General features: G+C 36.3%; 2 protein-coding genes across 3 annotated transcripts; both read right to left on the bottom strand.

The window, feature by feature from the left end:
- Positions 1-1,108: 1,108 nt before the first annotated feature.
- LOC128556753 (uncharacterized) lies at positions 1,109-7,260 on the bottom strand. 2 transcript variants are annotated; one of them, XM_053542425.1, is made up of 5 exons: positions 7,161-7,260; positions 6,497-6,743; positions 5,901-6,056; positions 5,432-5,577; positions 1,109-2,591 (listed from the first exon to the last, which is right to left on the bottom strand). In XM_053542425.1, exons 1-5 carry the CDS (start codon positions 7,210-7,212, stop codon positions 2,230-2,232), a joined length of 963 nt encoding a protein of 320 aa, XP_053398400.1. In that variant the 5' UTR covers positions 7,213-7,260; the 3' UTR covers positions 1,109-2,229. The 2 variants fall into 2 exon arrangements, with proteins under 2 accessions (XP_053398400.1, XP_053398401.1); XM_053542426.1 differs by lacking the exon at positions 5,901-6,056.
- A 6,551-nt stretch (positions 7,261-13,811) lies between these two features.
- On the bottom strand, positions 13,812-17,886 carry LOC128556378 (uncharacterized). The gene is made up of 5 exons (XM_053541291.1): positions 17,709-17,886; positions 16,906-17,164; positions 16,563-16,718; positions 16,078-16,232; positions 13,812-15,009 (listed from the first exon to the last, which is right to left on the bottom strand). Exons 1-5 carry the CDS (start codon positions 17,758-17,760, stop codon positions 14,621-14,623), a joined length of 1,011 nt encoding a protein of 336 aa, XP_053397266.1. The 5' UTR covers positions 17,761-17,886; the 3' UTR covers positions 13,812-14,620.
- Between the last annotated feature and the right edge of the window lie 457 nt (positions 17,887-18,343).

Raw genomic sequence — 18,343 nt, 5'->3', positions numbered from 1 at the left:
GTGCGCTCGAGATACGAGGATGTCGTGCGCTCGAGATACGATGTCGTGCGCATGAGATAAGATGTCGTGCACTCGAGATACGAGGATATCGTGCGCTCGAGATACGATGTCGTGCGCAAGAAATAAGATGACGTGCGCTCGAGGTACGAGGATGTCGTGCGCTCGAGAAACGATGTCATGCGCACGAGATAGGTGTCGTGCGCACGGGATCTGATGTCATGCGCACGAGATAAGATGTTGAGCACACGTGATAACATGTCGTGCGCACGAGATAAGATATCGTGCGCTCGAGATAAGATATCGTGCGTACGAGATAATTCAATCTTTAAAAAAATAAATAAAATAAATGCATGTCCTAAACATACTACCGAAGAATTGAATATATTGTGGTCGTAAGATAATTATAAAATAAAGTTGTACCCGGCTGTCAACAAGTTTAACAGGGTAATGTTTATATTTAGAACTGACTAGTGACGTATCGGAAATAACAGGACTTGAGTTCTCACAGGTCTAAAATTCTTTAAATATTTGTTTCGTTTATCATATCCGAAGCCTATTAAATCGTTCTTTGGTTACATTTAGGTAATGTCCTTTAAAACATTTATCATAACTGTTTAAAGCGAACTCGATGTTTCAATTATACTTACAATTATATGGGATATATGGATTAGTCCTGTCAAAAGTAGTGTCGTTAGAAAAACATTTTCCTCCTTGAATGAATTAATGAATTGTCTTGTGGTTGATTGCTTGACCGACTAATTGATATAAGCATTGTTGGTCAATTTCAATAATTTTATTAGACATTTCAGAACTATTTATAAAAAAAGATCATGGCAAAAAAGTTCCAGACAAATATCTACATTTGTCTCTGTTAGAAAGCCGAATGCGAATAACTTAAACGAAGGAAGAAAAATGAAGATAAAATATAGCTGTTTAAAGGTCTATAATGCTTAATTTTTTATCTTTAAAAACAGATCAAACAGCTATTCAAATATATTTTATGTGTACTTACATGGCTACATGGCTACATAAGCACCACTTTAAATATTGCACATGAACCGTTATAATTAGAACCATAAAGGGAGATAATAAAAAACAATAGATCCAATAAAACATTCTAATATATTCAGCAATATTCAAACCTTTGACAAATGTTAATGAAATTAATAATCAGAAATAGGATTTAACAAAAAATTAATGTATTTTATGTTCATAACGGAAAATGTGGCCACCAAAGGCATTATGAGCCTTTAAAACGGCTCAACACACACACAAAAGAATTTCATAATAATTTAATCAGACATGAAACTATAATGTAAATACAAAAGAACACAATATTAAAAATAAAATTAGTTTCTCGGTGTCGGTATCGTTACAGTTAATGTATATTAATGAATATTAAAGTTTATAGATAATGTGCGTATGCGCGCATGAAATGTTTTCTAACAATGCAAGTTTTAGAAAAAGGGGAAAGAAATGAAGAGTCATTATCATTTGAGCCATGCCATGAGAAAACCAACACAATTTGTTTGCGACCATCATGGATCCAGACCAGCCTACGCATCCGCACTGTCTGGTCAGGATCCATACTGTTCGCCAACAGTTTCTCCAATTGCAATGGGCTTTGAAAGCGAACAGCATGGATCCTGACCAGACTGTGCAGATGCGCGGGCTGGTCTGGATCCATACTGGTCGCAAACGCACTATGTTGGTTTTCCCATTGGAAGGCTCATTTTATTTTACTACCGTAACAGTTGCTTTATAGCCTTCTCGGCCCGTTACGATCACTTTCTCATTTCTGTCTTTGTACACATCCATCCTACCACTTTTCCTGCCTTATTTTTTTCCTTTTCAGCACCAGCCGCAATGAAATACGTGTATGTATATCTAGTGTGATTCTCCACTTCCGGTGCCCACTGTACCTGAAACATTTCGATGTCCTGTTTTTTGTTTGTTTGTTTGTTTGTTGTTGTTTTTTTTTCGCCGGAATCAGGGTACTCGCTAGTCTGCGGAAAGTCTGTTTTAAGTTACTTTAATCGTATGCTAGTATCTAAATTACAATGTAATCGATAAATCTGTAGATTTAATTTAGTGTTATCACCCGAAATAATAATTTTACATTTTCAAACTTTTCAACTAGTCAGAAAGTTAAGTATTTTTCAGAAGTATAGAACTGACTTTCCTTGGCCGAACTTTTTGGTAACATTTTATCTTGGAAATGCGGCCAGATTATTTGGCTATCTGTTCATTCTTCTGACTACACTGGCGCTGTATTTTCTGTAACAAATTTGAAATCTTCTTTACATTTTTTGGCCACTTATACAGGTTGTCGTTGGGATTAAGAAAGAAAATTGCTTTTTCTAAGTAGTTTTTCTCTGTTATTGTAAAGAAACTTCTTCCGGTCAAATTCTTCTTCCGTGGACTGTACTTGTCCAATCGTATTTCCATGTAGCCTTTCTTTGTTGGAGGACTTCTCAAGTCTGTTCCATTTTCAGATCTTGATGATGGTGTCCACGTCCACATTGAAACTTTAGCTTCGAGGTAACGCCGATCGCCCTTGCTTTCTTGGACGTCAATATCAATCTTGTAAACTGAAAACAAGCAATATACTAATTTCAATATTATTAATTTAAGCAATTTTATTGGTTAACCAGAGACGTTCACATACTGATGAACCCTTGTTTGACATTTTTGTACTTGCGTGCGCATTTCAGCGTTACATCAGTGTCGAATCAGATACCTCGTCAAACTTCAAACCAATAAGACGACTTTATGTATGGATGTATACATGGTTAGCATATGTACACAGACATATATTAACGAGTTCGAAACATGCATATAGGAACACAAAAGTGCACCGCCTTGGAACGATCAGTGCCTAAAACACACTGGGGGTTTAAACTGATTAATCATGCACCCTTTTATGTTGAACCACACTCCGTCTCCGACAGTATAAATAAAAATTACACCAGCCAGGTGAATCCCTTTCATAAGCAATGGTAACAGAAAACATTACAATGTAAAACACAAAAATGCTCGTGTGAATTTATATAGAACTAGCCTAAAGAACAACAAACGAATATACAAGATGTCTTTGCAAAAGACAAAGTACTCAATCTGACGTCTGCACGAAGATCTTAGGATGACCTATTCACATTCATCTTTCTGTATATTTGGATATCCGATGCTGCTATTAGCATTTAGGAGTGACCTGTCGCTTTTATTAATAGATTTGAAAGTTTACTGGAATAAACCACTTCAGTAAAGAGGTACCCTACCTTTTTATAATTTATTTTAATAATAAATATTTAAATGACTGTCTCTTCGACAATTAGACGCCGTGGTGCAGTGGTAAGTGTGACGGTTCTCGAATCTAATTTTTGTGTGTTCGAATTCCAACGGAGATCAATATTATTTTTTTTTTCATTTCATTTTATTTTTTTTTTTTTTTCATTTTATACTTTGGTAACATACATTTAAAATGATAATAATGTTAAAGATGTATTTGAATTGCATTACTTGTGTCATTTTGCTAGTTCGCATTTTAACATTTGATTGTGAATTATTCAACATGGTTGACATAGCTCTTGACAATTTGGTCATTCAACTAGATGATGACACTGATTCCAAGGAAACCGACGCCGACAGCGAGAGTGAGGATGATCCATTGGGAGCGTGTGTTTGAAATGTATTGAATGTAATCAAATTGAATGAATGAAATTAAAAATGAAATTGAAACGATGAAATAAAATGAAATAAAAAAAAAACATGAAAAATATAAATAAAACAAATTCAATCATAAAAAATATAGCCCTGTGTGGGATTCGAACCTACAGCCTCCTAATCGCAAAAGTTAAGTCACTAGCAAGATTCCTCAATCCTACTAACTGAGCTATCAATGCAGTTTCAATCTGCTCGGTATTTGAAATGTATTTAAATTATAGTTTATAGTTTTAAATAAGTCAAATATCTTTCAAACCCTTATTTAATAAATCCAAATCTAAAAATAAAAAACGACAGGTCACTCCTAATTGTTAATATTTTTATTTGAACCGAACGACTCGTTTCCACAAGCATTTTGCTGAACCATCAAAATAGCTTCGAATGTAATAGGGTGAGAAAAATGTGCAGTCAGTCCGGGGCTCAAACCCGGGACCCCTCGCTTAAAAAAGGCGAGTGCTCTACCGTCTGAGCTAACCGGCTACTTAAGTGAGCAAGTTCGTACCGTGACATATAATACCTCTAAAATAAACGAGGGCGCAGTCATTGTGTTGTCGTCATGAGAATTATTATTATAAACATGAAAACCCCAGGCTAAATATAGATTTTTTAAACTTCTACTTTCACTTTCAAATTGTTGAAAGGGTCATTAGAACGAGTCTATCAATAGCACTTCTTCAGATGCAAAGCGTAGCACTTTAGTCAGACTGTCAAAGTACTGTGCTTGGAATTTATATGACGTCATTTCTTACTGCAAATCTTATCATGCACAGCATCTACATTACCGGACAGGCAGTTACTTGGAAATGCATAATAATCGTGGTTCCTTCGCATAAAGTTAACAACTATGCCCTTTTCCTTTAGGTCATATTCAGCTCCTAAGCTATTAATCATGAGGGATGGGTTGGGGCGGGGGTGGGGAAGGGCACAGGAAGCCGTTTCGGGAACTTTGGTAGAATCACTATCTCCCTCAATCCAGCTATAATTATGACAACTAAAGCTCGAACCTAAAGACGTCGGCTTTTTGGCAGGGGTGAGGGCAAGTATTCGAAATTAGAGACCCCAATCACCCGGCTTAGAAGATCTATAAGATAAAATTTCAGAATGTACTCCGCGACAACTCGACCACGAACGTTCCAAAGATAAAATGGAAGCATATAATCCGTGATTACTCGGAAAGGAAGGTTCCTAAGGTGAAGTTTAAGCATATAATCCACGTAAATCCACGACTCTGTAGGCTGAAAACCACTAAATCCAGCTCTTCTTTATTTCATATAAAATTCACTTACTTCATAACGGTTTTTCGACATTTTCTAGCAAATCAGATTTTCAGAGACTTATATTCCCATAAAGAACTAGATCGCTACTTTACAAAAACAAAAAGAAAAGGGGGTGTTAACTTTTATATAAGAAAACTAGAGTTCGGTAAATACAACCCGCTGAATTTACTACTTTTCGCTTCTTTCAATTTCTCTTTTCGAGACATTAAATTCTTACGCCGCCATTTTTACCCAGCATGCGATAGGAACATGCCGATTTCAATAGAATGCAAAGTGATACATATTGAAACACGGTAGGGTAAATGTAAGCACGTTGCTGTCGAGAAAATGCACTAGGAAAGGAAAAAAGATTAGTACTATATTTGGACTACTTGTGGACCAGCGGAGGCTTACATTCTATTTGATAGTGATCAGCCTGTATAAAGTCTTACCTTGCCGAGTTTCACGTTCGTTCATTGTGCAAAGGGCTTGGTCACTCACAAGCTTTTTCCACTTCCTAAACAATCTGTCGTTCGAAGAGGCATGTTCACAAGGTATATCGGAGGAACTTCGTTTGTATGCATCCAATACACAGCATCTGTAATAAAAACAAATCAATTTTGTGTTTAGTGTCATGAATAGGTAGAGGAATGGAGTCGGGGTGGGGAGGGGATACTGCGTTACATGTTTTTGGGGTTTTTTTTGTTGTTTTTTTTTCAAACGGATTTGAATGAGACGCAGAAAGTTTTAAATTAACTTTCTGTTCGGGTAATTAATATCGTACTCAAATAAAGGCCCTACACCTTGTCTACAGAGTTGTTTTATAATACTACATCGAGAAAACGTCTGGCCAATTTTTCTCATTAACAACGTAACTATCGTAAAAAAAAACAAACAGCAAAAAATGAGTGTCTCACTTACACGTGACTCTTTTCAGGCATGTCATCATATACTTTGTATTTGGCACTGGTGTTTTGACAACAAGTCTGGAATTCTGGGTTGTACAGCTCGAACCCGCAACAGCGGTATCCTTGGTCAGCACCACAGTATGGTATTCCGTTGCAGATCAGAAGGCCACTACTCATGCAACCAAAGCAATATTGTTACATGTTAATTGTAAAAAGATATTATTAACATAAATTATGGCTCGACGTGCCTCTTGTAGCGGAGTTTATTCAGTCAGGCTATAATATCCCTTTAAGAAATAGATAAAACGACATTTTCTACAGCGAAAAGTTGTACATGTGAATTAACAAAACATAATTTGAGCCGCATCATGAGAAAACCAACATAGTGCGTTTACGACCAGCATGGATTCAGACCAGCCATCCATGCTGTTCGCATTCAAAACCTATTGCAATTAGAGAAACCGTTCGCGAACAGCATGGATCCTGACCAGACTGCGTGGATGCGCAGGCTGGTCTGGATCCATGCTGGTCGCAAACGCACTATGTTGGTTTTCTCATGGCGCGTCTCATTTTCTTAAAATTATCTGAAGCATTAGTATGATCGTATACCTGCAAATGTCATTAGGTTTCGGTGTACTTGTTGTGGTCGCGGATGTGCTTTTGGCAACAATTTCTGCATCATCACACCGGAAAAATCTCATATCAATCTGAACGGGAGGAATTCCACATACACCCTGATATTCTAGTGGGACATCTACATCCCTCTGATGTCTTGATAATGTGTTCGAATCATCTGATACAATCTCCTTGTCGTCTGCCAAGCTTGCTGACCTGTATCCTTTGCCAGTCACAAAACCTTAAGGAAGAGACAAACAGCGTATATGACTACACTTCCGGTTTAATTTAAGTTGATTTCAGCCTGATTGTGAAGAAAGCAGCTTATTTGAAAAACGCACTAGCCTGAACCATTTAGAGCAGGCTGTCTTTATACTCTATATGATGATCTAGGAATACATGCAATCTTGGCACATGTAAATTCAAATCCTGAATTTACCGATTGAGTGGCAGACATCTTAACTCCCTAAATGTACCTGTATTTTGATTTAATATCCGATTACATAACTTTATTTCATTTTCAGCAAATTGACAAAGATCCGCGCAAGAAGACAAAGTGCACTTTTAAGAAAATCGATTAGATTAAATCTATATAGTATTTCAAATATTTTTTCAAAATATTTTGCATTTTTGTTCTTAAATAAGAATCTTAACTTACAATTTAAATAGAAGCCAATTAAAAGCACCAAAGCAGAAGCTTGTCTATCCATTTCTAAATTGAAAATGATAATTTCTATAAACAAGTAACCAAGGTGACCAAAATAACTCTTGTTTAATTTTGTTAGCTCTATTAGTTGTCTTCTATTAATAAAAAATTGGAATCTTAACAAAATCATCACGTTTATAAATATGACTGTAGCTCATTAGTGAGAAATCAAAAGTTAATTACTTAAGACTTATCTAATACTTTAACCCTATTAATGCAGTTGTTAGTCATACATCGCTGCAAAAATACTGTAAAAAATTGCATAAATTTAGTTTACCATTTTAAGATAAGCATCGGGAAACCATGACGAAGGACTTGGTGTCCCTAGCATTAGTAATTTCATTACCAGCAATAAACAATGAGTATAGCATTGATAGACTAATTTGTATCAATAATAATAATAATAATAATAATAATAACAAGCTCAGATTCGTAAACAGGCTAGTATGCGGCCCGTTGTCGATTTAATTTCGTGAAAATACTTACTGTAACATGTTTTAAACTTTAGAAAGTTTGCCCAAATGTAATTTTATGATATGAGGATTTCCTTGATTTTACCAGAAAATTTTACCGACGATCATCTATTACAATATGTCAAAAGGTTGCTACCCTTTACATGTATAATCAGCATCGGATCCTATATCTGATATACATATACACTAACTAATTCAAGGCGAATCCTGAAACAAATTCTACCAATTTAGACGCCGATCTCCACATCACATTCATGCGAAATTACAAGTTTGAGAGAAGGGCCTGTTCTATCCGCATAATGTTGAGCACACAAAGGGAGCAACTGGTACCATTTTTCACATCTCAAAGCGACCGGGGATTGAATCCACGACCTTCCGCACCGGAGGAGGACGCTCTACCATTAGACAAAACTACTTTGCTGAAAGTGAAATCGTGTGCCATAATAGCTCAGTGGTAGAGTGTTCGCCTCCGGAATGAGAGCTCCGGAGTTTTGATCCCCACTGGATAGAGAGACAGAGAGACAGAGGGGTCACAGGCAGAGTAGCTGGACCAGCGGAGACTTTATCCCTGAAAGATAGATCTAGATGATGATAAAGCATTGCAGCTGGTCCGACGCAGAAAATGTTTTAGGAGGATCATCCGAAAAATATTCATGTCTCAAAAGAGATGTCATTTGAAGAAAGCCTGCCCGTTTAGCTCAGTAGGGAGAGCGTTAGTCTACGGATCGCGTGGTCGCGAGTTCGATCCCCGGGCGGGGCGTATGTTGTCCGTGACGATTTGATAAAAGACATTGTGTCTGACATCATTCGTCCTCCACCTCTGATAATGCATGTGGGTTGACAGTTACTTGCGGGGAACAGGTTTGTACTGGTACAGAATCCACGAACACTGGTTAGGTTAAGTGCCCGCCGTTATTGTGCTATTTTTTTAACCTGTCAAATGTGCATACATTACACGCTCTGTGCATTCGATATTATAATATTCGGCCCAACTTCGGTGCTATCCGTATGTTTTACGGAAAGAAATTTTGGTTAAGTGTCAAAATTTCATTATTAGTATTGAAAGTGAAACACGTACTCGTCGTTCGTGTCTGTGGCCCACTTGTTACAGCACATGACTCAAATGCAGAAAATCGCTGGTTCGAGCCCTAGGGAGAACATTTTTATTTTTTCATTTTTAATTGTTTATATGATTTATATGACTCCGATGACAGCAGTACCGACACCACGATCGAAACTGAATGATGAATTTAGCTAGTTGTAATTTATATGTATGAAATTTATAATGTAGTGAAATGAACTGTGAATAAAAATAACATAAACATATATTTAAAATGAGAAATTAAAAAACAAAAAACGAGATAAAAACAAAAAAGATACTTGTGAAAATACAATGAAGGGAACATTGCATAAAAATGTACATGTACAAAGTGTTTCTTGAAATTTGTGAGAAAAAAAAAAAAAAAAAAAAAAAAAAAACAGAAAAAAAAAAAACAGACACTGAACGGTTTCGATCTTAAGATCTCCAGGTTTCAAGCTATTGACGATGACCACTGAGCTATCGTGACTTGCGTACATGCGTATGCACGCTTTAAATATAAACCATTTTAATTCCTGGGTACTGTCCGTATATTATACGGAATGTTCCGAAAATCAACCGAAGATTAAAATATTCTGTGCACCGCCCATGTAATCAATATGTATTTGACAGTTCAATAAAATAGTACAATACATGACTGAAATACTGTAGAAAAACGGCGTTACACCCAAAACAAACAAACAAATTTGAAGAAATTATGAACAGACTACCACCACATAGCGCCTCGGCCCAAGGTGAGTTTATAAAATAAGTTTGTATAAACAGAATTTAGATATCTCAGAAGCATCAATTACAAAGTAAAAAACAGCTAATCTATAGTACTGTTATTTGGAGGCATGATGTAAAACCAGCTAAACGACAATAGTATCATTTATAATATTCACTGTTGCAGTTATAATACATGCAAAGATTCCTGCATTCTGTTTAGATACATCTGCCAAATTGAACATTATACACGATGGACCCAGTTCTCAACTTTATAAACTTCTGAAATACATTATGTTGAACGACAAACTCGGTGGTTGGATAGTCCCCACCCTTGTAGTCTGCTGGCAACCTGCACTCAAACTGTATATCTTCTCCTACCTTCTTCAAGACGTTTACTGGTTTGGAATATCCTTGCATGTCATCAGAAATATAATACACTATAAATGAAGCTGTACTTAAATTTGACTGAAATATTTGAATCAGTATATTGAATATGATGTGTAACCATATAGCTACTAATTTTCTGTCTGAGATACAGCCTGTAGTTCACTAATAGAAAACCTACATTCAACTCCCATCAGATATGGAAAAATATTCAATATTGGTACTAATTATTTTAGTTGCGAAGCTCCATGCGTCAAAAGGTTCACCGTAGAAATAGATATATGTATAAAAAAAGGTTTATTAAAGCAGTACCTTCATCTGCATTGATGTTTTGACTCGCATGGATTTTGCCAGACAGGATCACACTCGGCACAATCGTTAGATCTAGGCCTGGCTAAATCCACTGGAGCCAAATACAATATTGCAGATCAAGATGCTAGAAAAATACAGCAGTTGTAAACCCAGAAAAGTCCTTTTAGATCTGGATATCTCTGGGAGTACATGTATTACCACTACAGATGTCGGGGTATACTGAAAATAGCTATAGCGAGACACGTTTTCGCGCTCGAGATCTCAGTGCATGCAGACATTGACGCTGTTGGAGATCTCAGGGTGTACATACATTAGCACTGAATCACTGAAAGTACAGACAAGAGCGCTGGAGGTATCGGGGATTTAAGACATTAAGTTTTGAGATCTCAAGAAGTGTAGATTTTGGCGCTGGAGATCTGAGGAGTATATTGTTGAAATAACAGCATGCAACACAACATATAAACTGGACTGCTATCGTAACAGTTCAGAATACAGAACATTTCAACGACTGCGGGAAAAAAGCAGAGAAAAAACAACCGTCAAGAATAGACTGCTGAAGTAAGTGTTGACACATAACATGGACTTCGGAATTAACTTAAGTTGGACTGCTGAAGTAATAGTATGGAATTTAACACAACACATGAAGTAACGGTACTGAACGCAACGCATAACATTGACTGCTGTAATAAAAGTATTGAGCACAACATTTAACATGGACTGCTTAAGTAACAGTAGGAAACGTGAAACAACAAATAGATAGCTGTAGTAATAATGTGAAACACAACACATAAAATGACAGGACATCTTATCTCATGCGCATGACATCTTATGCCGAGCACTCGACATCTTATCTGGTGCACACGACATCTTATCTCGAGCGCACGGCATCTTATCTCGATCGTTCGACATCTTATCTCGTGCGCACGACATCTTATCTCGAGCGCATGTTATTATATCTATATATATAAAGGCCCTATCATCAGTAAAAAACATACGACTGCCACCGTTTTTATTATCATTATTATATACCACATTTATATAGCACTCTTCATATAAAAATCCGTTCAAAAGCGCTTTACATAAAAGCATCTATATAATGTTCAATACAAAAATGGTAATTGAACTATTATAGAATGAATTTAAAATTACATTACGGTAATAAGATACGTAGCGTTTAAATTAAAGGTAATGAGATCAAAACATAAAAAAAAAATATATATAGTATAAAAAATTAACTGATCTATCAAAACAGAATAAAACAGAAGATATCCTACATTCACAGCATGCAAATGTCACGGTATAGAACTTGAATATTTAAATGGGGAGAAAATGTGTAAGCGGCAGGTAGCTCAGTTGGTAAAACATCGGAACGGTATTCCAAGGCCCCGGGTTCGAGTCCCGGTCTGGCAGCACATTTTTCTCACCCTGTGACATTTGGCGCCCAACGTGGGCCCGTGACGGCATTACACTAGTTAGTGAACGACGTTTGTAATTGCTTATATAAAAAGTACCCGCTGAAATTCGAGGACGAATTTCAAAATGGTGGGGAAATATGTCACGGTATAGCTTTGAATATTTAAACGGGGAGAAAATGTGTAGACGCTCGGGTAGCTCAGTCGATAGAGCATCGGAATGGTATTCCGAGGTCCCGGGTTCGAGTCCCGATCTGGCAGCACATTTTTCTCACCCTGTGACACAAACTGTCCATGATGATTGTGCCAGTCCCCACCTAAATGGTCCGAGGAACATCTGTGATACATCCCACAGAAAAAAAACACACACTGTTTATGTCATTCTGTCACACTAGAGTTCTTGATTGGCCGGCCAAGTACCTATATTATTCTACCAGGAAATAACTGAGATTAGTTCCCAAAGAGTTGTATGAAATAATGCGTTTTAGCGCTTTTTGAAACTTTGCATGTTCTTGCAGACTCTTATGACAGATGGGAGGGCATTCCATAACATCGCAGCTGCTGCCTGGAAGCTCCTGTCACCAAATCGCACTGTCTGACATTTGGGCAGCACTAGTCTAAGTGCATTACTTTGGGATCTCAGATTTCTGGATGGCGTATATACTTCTAACATGTTCACTACATCAGCTGGTAGTGATTGATCATCGAGCGCCTTATACGTATGTGTTAGAATTTTGTATTCTTCCCTGCACTGCGCGGGAAGCCAATGGAGTTCAAGCAACACAAGTGTTATATGGTCGAATCTGTATGTTCTGGTTACAGTTCTAACTGCCGTATTTTGGGCGTACATTGACTGTTTTGGAATCCCATATAGAAGAGAGTAACAATAATCCAAACGTGATGTGACAACAGAGTTAATTAGATATTTGGTTGCGTTTGTGGTTATACATTGTCTGATGTAACTAATTTGCTACAACCTAAAGACGTCACCTTTGGGGTGGAGGCAAATAAACACTGGATATGATGATGATGAAGAATGATGATGTGCATAGGAATTCCTACTGTTGCTTCATCCTCATTTTCGAGTCAGGGAAGCACCGTGCACATGACATCTTATCTCTGCTTTTGTTTCATTTATACTAAAATCGTTTCCGGTGTTTGCAGGGTAGTAATTTATATATACAAACTGATCAAAAAAGGCAGCAAAAAATCAGAGATGACGCATAGGAATAAATTTAAGCCCTTGAAAAAATGAGTTTGTAGGCTTTTTAAATGAAATTTTATAACTATTTCTGACAATGTGCGAATTGATATACTATCAGTCGAACTGCGATTTGTTGCTATTTGAACATGCAGTTAATATCCTTCATTATGTTCATTTAATTTTAAAGATAGGATGACATTGTACTTGCAGGAAGTTTAAATAACCTCTGACTAGGCGGGACCCTAATTATTTACTTGCCCGTATGTTTTTACTGATGACCTAAATACACACAAATTGTCTGAATATATATAGTTAAGATGTCGTGCGCCATAGATAAGATGGCGTGTGTACGAGATAAGATGTCGTGCGCTTGGGATACGAGGAAGTCGTGCGCTCGAAATACGATGTCGTGTGCACGAGATAAGATGTCGTGCGCACGAGATCTGATGTAGTGCGCACGAGATAAGATGTCGAGCGCACGCAATAAGATGTCGTGCGCACGAAATAAAATGATAAGATTTTTTAAAACAAAAGATTGAATTATCTCGTGCGTAGATTCAATCTTTAAAAAAAAATTCATGTCCTAAACATACCACCGAAGAATTGAATATATCGTGGTTGTAAAATAATTATACAATAAAGTTGTACACGGCCGTCAACAAGTTTAACAGAGTAATGTTTATATTTAGATCTGACTAGTTACGTATCGGAAATAGCAGGACTTGGATCTAAAATTCTTTAAATATTTGTTTGACTTATCATATCCGAAGCCTATAAAATCGTTCTTTGGTTACATATGGGTAATGCCCTTTTAACATTTATCATAACTTTTTTTGCATAACGTTTAAAGTGGACTTGATGTTTCAATTAAACATATGTAATTAAAAGGGATATTGTTTAGTCCTGTAAAATGTAAAGTCGTAAAAAACATTTTCCTCTTTGAACGAATTAATGAATTGTCTTGTGGTTGATTGCTCGGCCGACTAATACATAATATAAAACCACTGTTGGTCAATTTCAATAATTTTATTAGACATTTCAGAAGTGAGTTCCAGACAAATATCTACATTCGTCTCTGTTAGAAAGCCAAATGCGAATCACATAAATGAAAGAAGAAAAATGAAGATAAAATATAGCTGTTTAAAACAGGTAAACACAAAAAAAATAGAATTTCATAAAAATTTAATCAGACATGAAACTATAACGAAACTACAAAGATAATTATACTAAAAAAATAAAATGAGTCTCTAGGTATCGATATCCATACATTTAATGTATATGAAAGTTTATGAATAAATATGCGTATACGTACATGAAATGTTTTCTAACAATATAAGTTTAAAAATTAAAGAAATGAATAGCCATTATCGTTGTATTTTACTACAGCTGCTTTATAGCTTTCTCGTCCAGTTACGATTACTTTCTCATTTCTATCTGTGTAAACATCCGTCCGACCACTCTTCCCTGCTTTTTCTAATTTTCATGTCTGACACCACCCGCACTGATATACGTTAATGTACATCTATTAGTCTGCGTCTTGTCTTCGGGTGCTCACTGTACCTGAAACATCCCAGCGTCATGCTACCTTCGCCGGAATCAGGGCTACTCTTTAGGCTGTGGAAAGTCTGTTTTAAGTTATCTTAACCGTGTGCAGTTATCTAAATTACAATGTAATTGATAAATTTGTAGATTTAATTCAGTGCTGTCACCCAAAATAAATATTTAACATTTTGACGCTTTTCAACTAGTCAAAAAGTAAGAACAAATTTCAGAAGTATAGAACTGACTTTCCTTGGCCGAACTTTTTGGTGACATTTTATCTAGGAAATACGACTAGATTGTTTGGCTATCTTTTTCTTCTTTCGTCTACACTGGCGCTGTATTTTCTTTAACAATTTTGAAATCTTCTTTTGCTGTTTTACATTTTTTGGCCACTTATACAGGTTGTCGTTAGGATTAAAAAAGAAAATGGCCTTTTCTAAGTAGTTTTTCTCTGATACTGTAAAGAAACTTTTTCCTTTCAAATTATTCTTCCGTGGACTGTACTTGTCCAATCGTATTTCCATGTAACCTTTCTCTGTTGGAGGACTTCTCAAGTTTGTTCTATTTTTAGATCTTGATGTTAGTGTCCACGGCCACACTGAAACTGTTCCTTTGAGGTAACGCCGATCACCCTTGCTTTCTTGGACGTCAATATCAATCTTGTAAACTGAAAACAAGCAACAGTTATTTTCATATTCACAATACAATAAATCCAATATTATTAATTCAAGCAATTTAATTGGTTAAGCCGAGACGTTCACATACTGATGAACAGTTGTTTGACATTTTTGTACTCACAGTGTGCGCATTTCAGCGTTACATCAGTGTCATATCAGATATTTGAAAAACAACCTCGTCAAACTACAAACCAATAAGACTATATGTATAGATGTATACATGGTTAACATATACACAAACTTATATTAACCAGTGCAAATGCATACAGGAACACAAAAGGGCACCGCCTTGGAACGATCGGTGCCAAAAATAACACAGGGGTTCAAACTGGTTAATCATGCACCCTTTCATGTTAAACCACACTCCGTCCCCGCCAGTATAAAAGTTACACCAGCCTGGTGAATCCCTTGCATAAGCAATGATAAAATGCCCGTGTAAATTTGTATAAAGAACTAGCCTAAAGAACAATAAACGTATGTACTCAGTACCTTTGCAGAAGACAAAGTACTGTGCTTGGAATTTATATGGCGTCATTTCTTACTGCTAATCCTATTATGCAAAAACGGGCTTTCATGTGTAAGCATCTATATTAACGGGCAGGCAGTTGTTTGAAAATGCATAATAATTGTGGTTCTGTAATACTTCCATCACATAAAGTTAATAACTATGTTTGTTTCCTTTACATTTCAGGTCATATTATAACTCCTAAGCTATTAATCATGAGGAAGGGGCGGGAGAGGGAGGTCACAGGAATCCGTTTCTGGAACTTTGGTAGAATCAACATCTTTCTCAATCCAGCTAACTTTATGACAACTTAAGCTCGAACCTATAGACGTCACCTTTGGGGTGGAGGCAAGAATTCGAAATTAGATACCTCCGTCACTCGGCTTTTAAGATCTATAAGATAAGATTTCAGAAGGTACTACGCGACAACTCGACCACGGAGGTTCCCAATATAAAATGGAAGCATATAATTCGTGATTACTCGGAAACGAAGGTTCCTAAGATGTTTAAGCATAAAATCCACGAAAAACTATGACTCAGTATAAATCCTTACCTTGCCGAGTTTCACGTTCGTTCATTGTGCAAAGGGCTTGGTCACTCTTAAGCTTTTTCCACTTTGTTAATTTATTAAAAAATCTGTCGTTTGTAGATGCATGTTGACAGGGTATATAGGAGGATCCGCGTTTGTATACATCCAAATCACAACATCTGTAAATAAAACAATTGAAGTTAGTGTTTAGTGTTATGGATGGGTGGGGTGGGGGTGCGGGGTGGGGGTGGGGGGCTGGAGTCGGGGTTGGAAGGGGATACTGCATTACATGTTTTCTTATCAAATGAATTTGAGTGAGTAGCAGATTGTTTTAAAAAATAGTCGTCTGTTCGGGTAATAAATATCGTACTCAGAATAAATGCCCTACGCCTTGCCTACAACAATAATAATTCTAAATCAGAAAAACGTTTGGCCAAAGTTTCTCTTTACTAACGAAACTATCATAAAAAACAAACAAACGGCAAAAAAAAAAAGAGATCTTCACTTACACGTGACTCTTTTCCTGCATATCATCATATACTTTGTATTTGGCACTGGTGTATTGACAACAAGTCTGGAACTCTGGGTTATATCGCTCGAACCCACAACAGCGGTATCCTTGGTCAGCACCACAGTGTAGATTTCCGTTGCAAGTCAGTAGGCCACTATTCATGCAACCAAAACAATATTGTTAAAATATTATTAACATAATTTATGGCTCGACGTGCCTCTTGTAGCGGAGTTTCAGCAGTCTTTTAAAAAAAATAAAAATAAAATGACATTTTCTACGGTGGAAAATTGTACAAGTGAATTAACAAAACATACTTTTCTAACATAAAAATGATCGTTTACCTGCAACTGCCATTAGGTTCCGGTGTACTTGTTGTGGTCGTGGGTGTGCTTTTGGTTGTTTTAAAGGCAACAATTTCTCCGTCATCACACCAGTAAAATCTCGTATCAATCTGAACGGGAGGAATTCCACATACACCCTGATGTTTTAGTGGAACATCTACATCCCTCTGATGTCTTGATAATGCGTTGGAATCATCTGATACAATCTCCTTGTCGTCTGCCAAGCTTGCTGACCTATATCCTTCGCCAGTCACAAAACCTTAAGGAAGAGACAAATAGCGAATATGACTATACTTCCGATTTAATTTAAGTTGATTTCAGCCTGATAGAGAAGAAAGAAGCTTATTTGAAATACCCACTCACTGGCGCCAGACCAGAAAGAAAATGCCACTGTACATGTTATACCCTATCCCTAGGTATTCTGTAAGAACCATGGTTCTTATAGAATACCTAAGAGTAAGGTATAACATATACAGAGGCATTTTCTTTCTGTTCTGGTGCCAGTGTACCCACTAACCTGAACCCTGGTCTTGATACTTTGGAGTGATGATCTAGGAATACATGCGATCTAGGCACCTGTAGGATTCGAATCCTTAATTTACCGATGAGTGGCCGACACTTTAAATTCCTAAATTTACCTGATTTTAAATTTAATATCCGTTGTTTCAAATCCGAGCAAGAAGACATAAAGCGCGGTTTTAAGAAAATCGATTAGATTAAATCTATATAGTGTCTATTTCATTTAATCTATCTAAAATGTTAATTAAATGCAGTTTTGTTCTTGAATAAGAAACTTAACTTACAATTCAAACAGTAGCCAACTAAAAGTATCAAAACAGAAGCTTGCCAATCCATTTCTACATTAAAAATGATTATTTAAAATTGAATATATTCATTTTATAAACAAGTAACCCAGGTAACCAAAAAAAAAAAAAACTCCCGTTTAATTTTGTAAGCTCGATTAGTTGTCTTCTATTAATAAAAAAATTTTGGAATCTTAAATGTATCATCACGTGTTTATGACTATAAGTAAATAGTGAGAATTCAAATGTTAATTACTTTAGACTTACCTGTACTCTAATACTTTAACCAGACTTTATCTGATTTTACAATAAATGCAATTGTTAGTCATTCCGCGTCAATGACAAAACTGCACAAATAATGTAAAAAAAAGCAACATTGCTTTTACTTAGCTTGTCATTTGAAGATAATCATCGGGAAACCAGGAAGAAGGACTTGGTGTCAGTAAATTCATTACCATGCAGCAGCATAAAAATAAGTATTGGATAGATAGACTTAATTGTATTTTTAATGATGATGATGACGTCAATAATAATAATAATAATAATAATAATAGTAATAATAGTAATAGTAGTAGTAGTAGTAGTAGTAGTAATGCATGAACAGCACACAGTACAGAACATAAGTACCATACATC

This window comes from Mercenaria mercenaria, chromosome 4 (assembly GCF_021730395.1).
Source record: "Mercenaria mercenaria strain notata chromosome 4, MADL_Memer_1, whole genome shotgun sequence".
Classification (NCBI taxonomy): Eukaryota; Metazoa; Mollusca; class Bivalvia; order Venerida; family Veneridae; genus Mercenaria; species Mercenaria mercenaria.
The sequence above is the reverse complement of the archived record's forward strand: the minus strand, read 5'-3'. Positions and strand labels throughout refer to the sequence as shown.

Excerpts from the sequence above, each read along its gene's own strand:
- LOC128556753 (XM_053542425.1), bottom strand. The coding sequence starts at position 7,212 with ATGGATAGACAAGCTTCTGCTTTGGTGCTTTTAATTGGCTTCTATTTA. Across the intron at positions 6,057-6,496 it reads AAACCTAATGACATTTGCAG|TGGCCTTCTGATCTGCAACG; the intron begins GTATACGATCAT and ends TTGCATGAGTAG. Across the intron at positions 2,592-5,431 it reads CGAACGTGAAACTCGGCAAG|TTTACAAGATTGATATTGAC; the intron begins GTAAGACTTTAT and ends GCTTGTTTTCAG.
- LOC128556378 (XM_053541291.1), bottom strand. The coding sequence starts at position 17,760 with ATGGATTGGCAAGCTTCTGTTTTGATACTTTTAGTTGGCTACTGTTTG. Across the intron at positions 16,719-16,905 it reads GAACCTAATGGCAGTTGCAG|TGGCCTACTGACTTGCAACG; the intron begins GTAAACGATCAT and ends TTGCATGAATAG. Across the intron at positions 15,010-16,077 it reads CGAACGTGAAACTCGGCAAG|TTTACAAGATTGATATTGAC; the intron begins GTAAGGATTTAT and ends GCTTGTTTTCAG.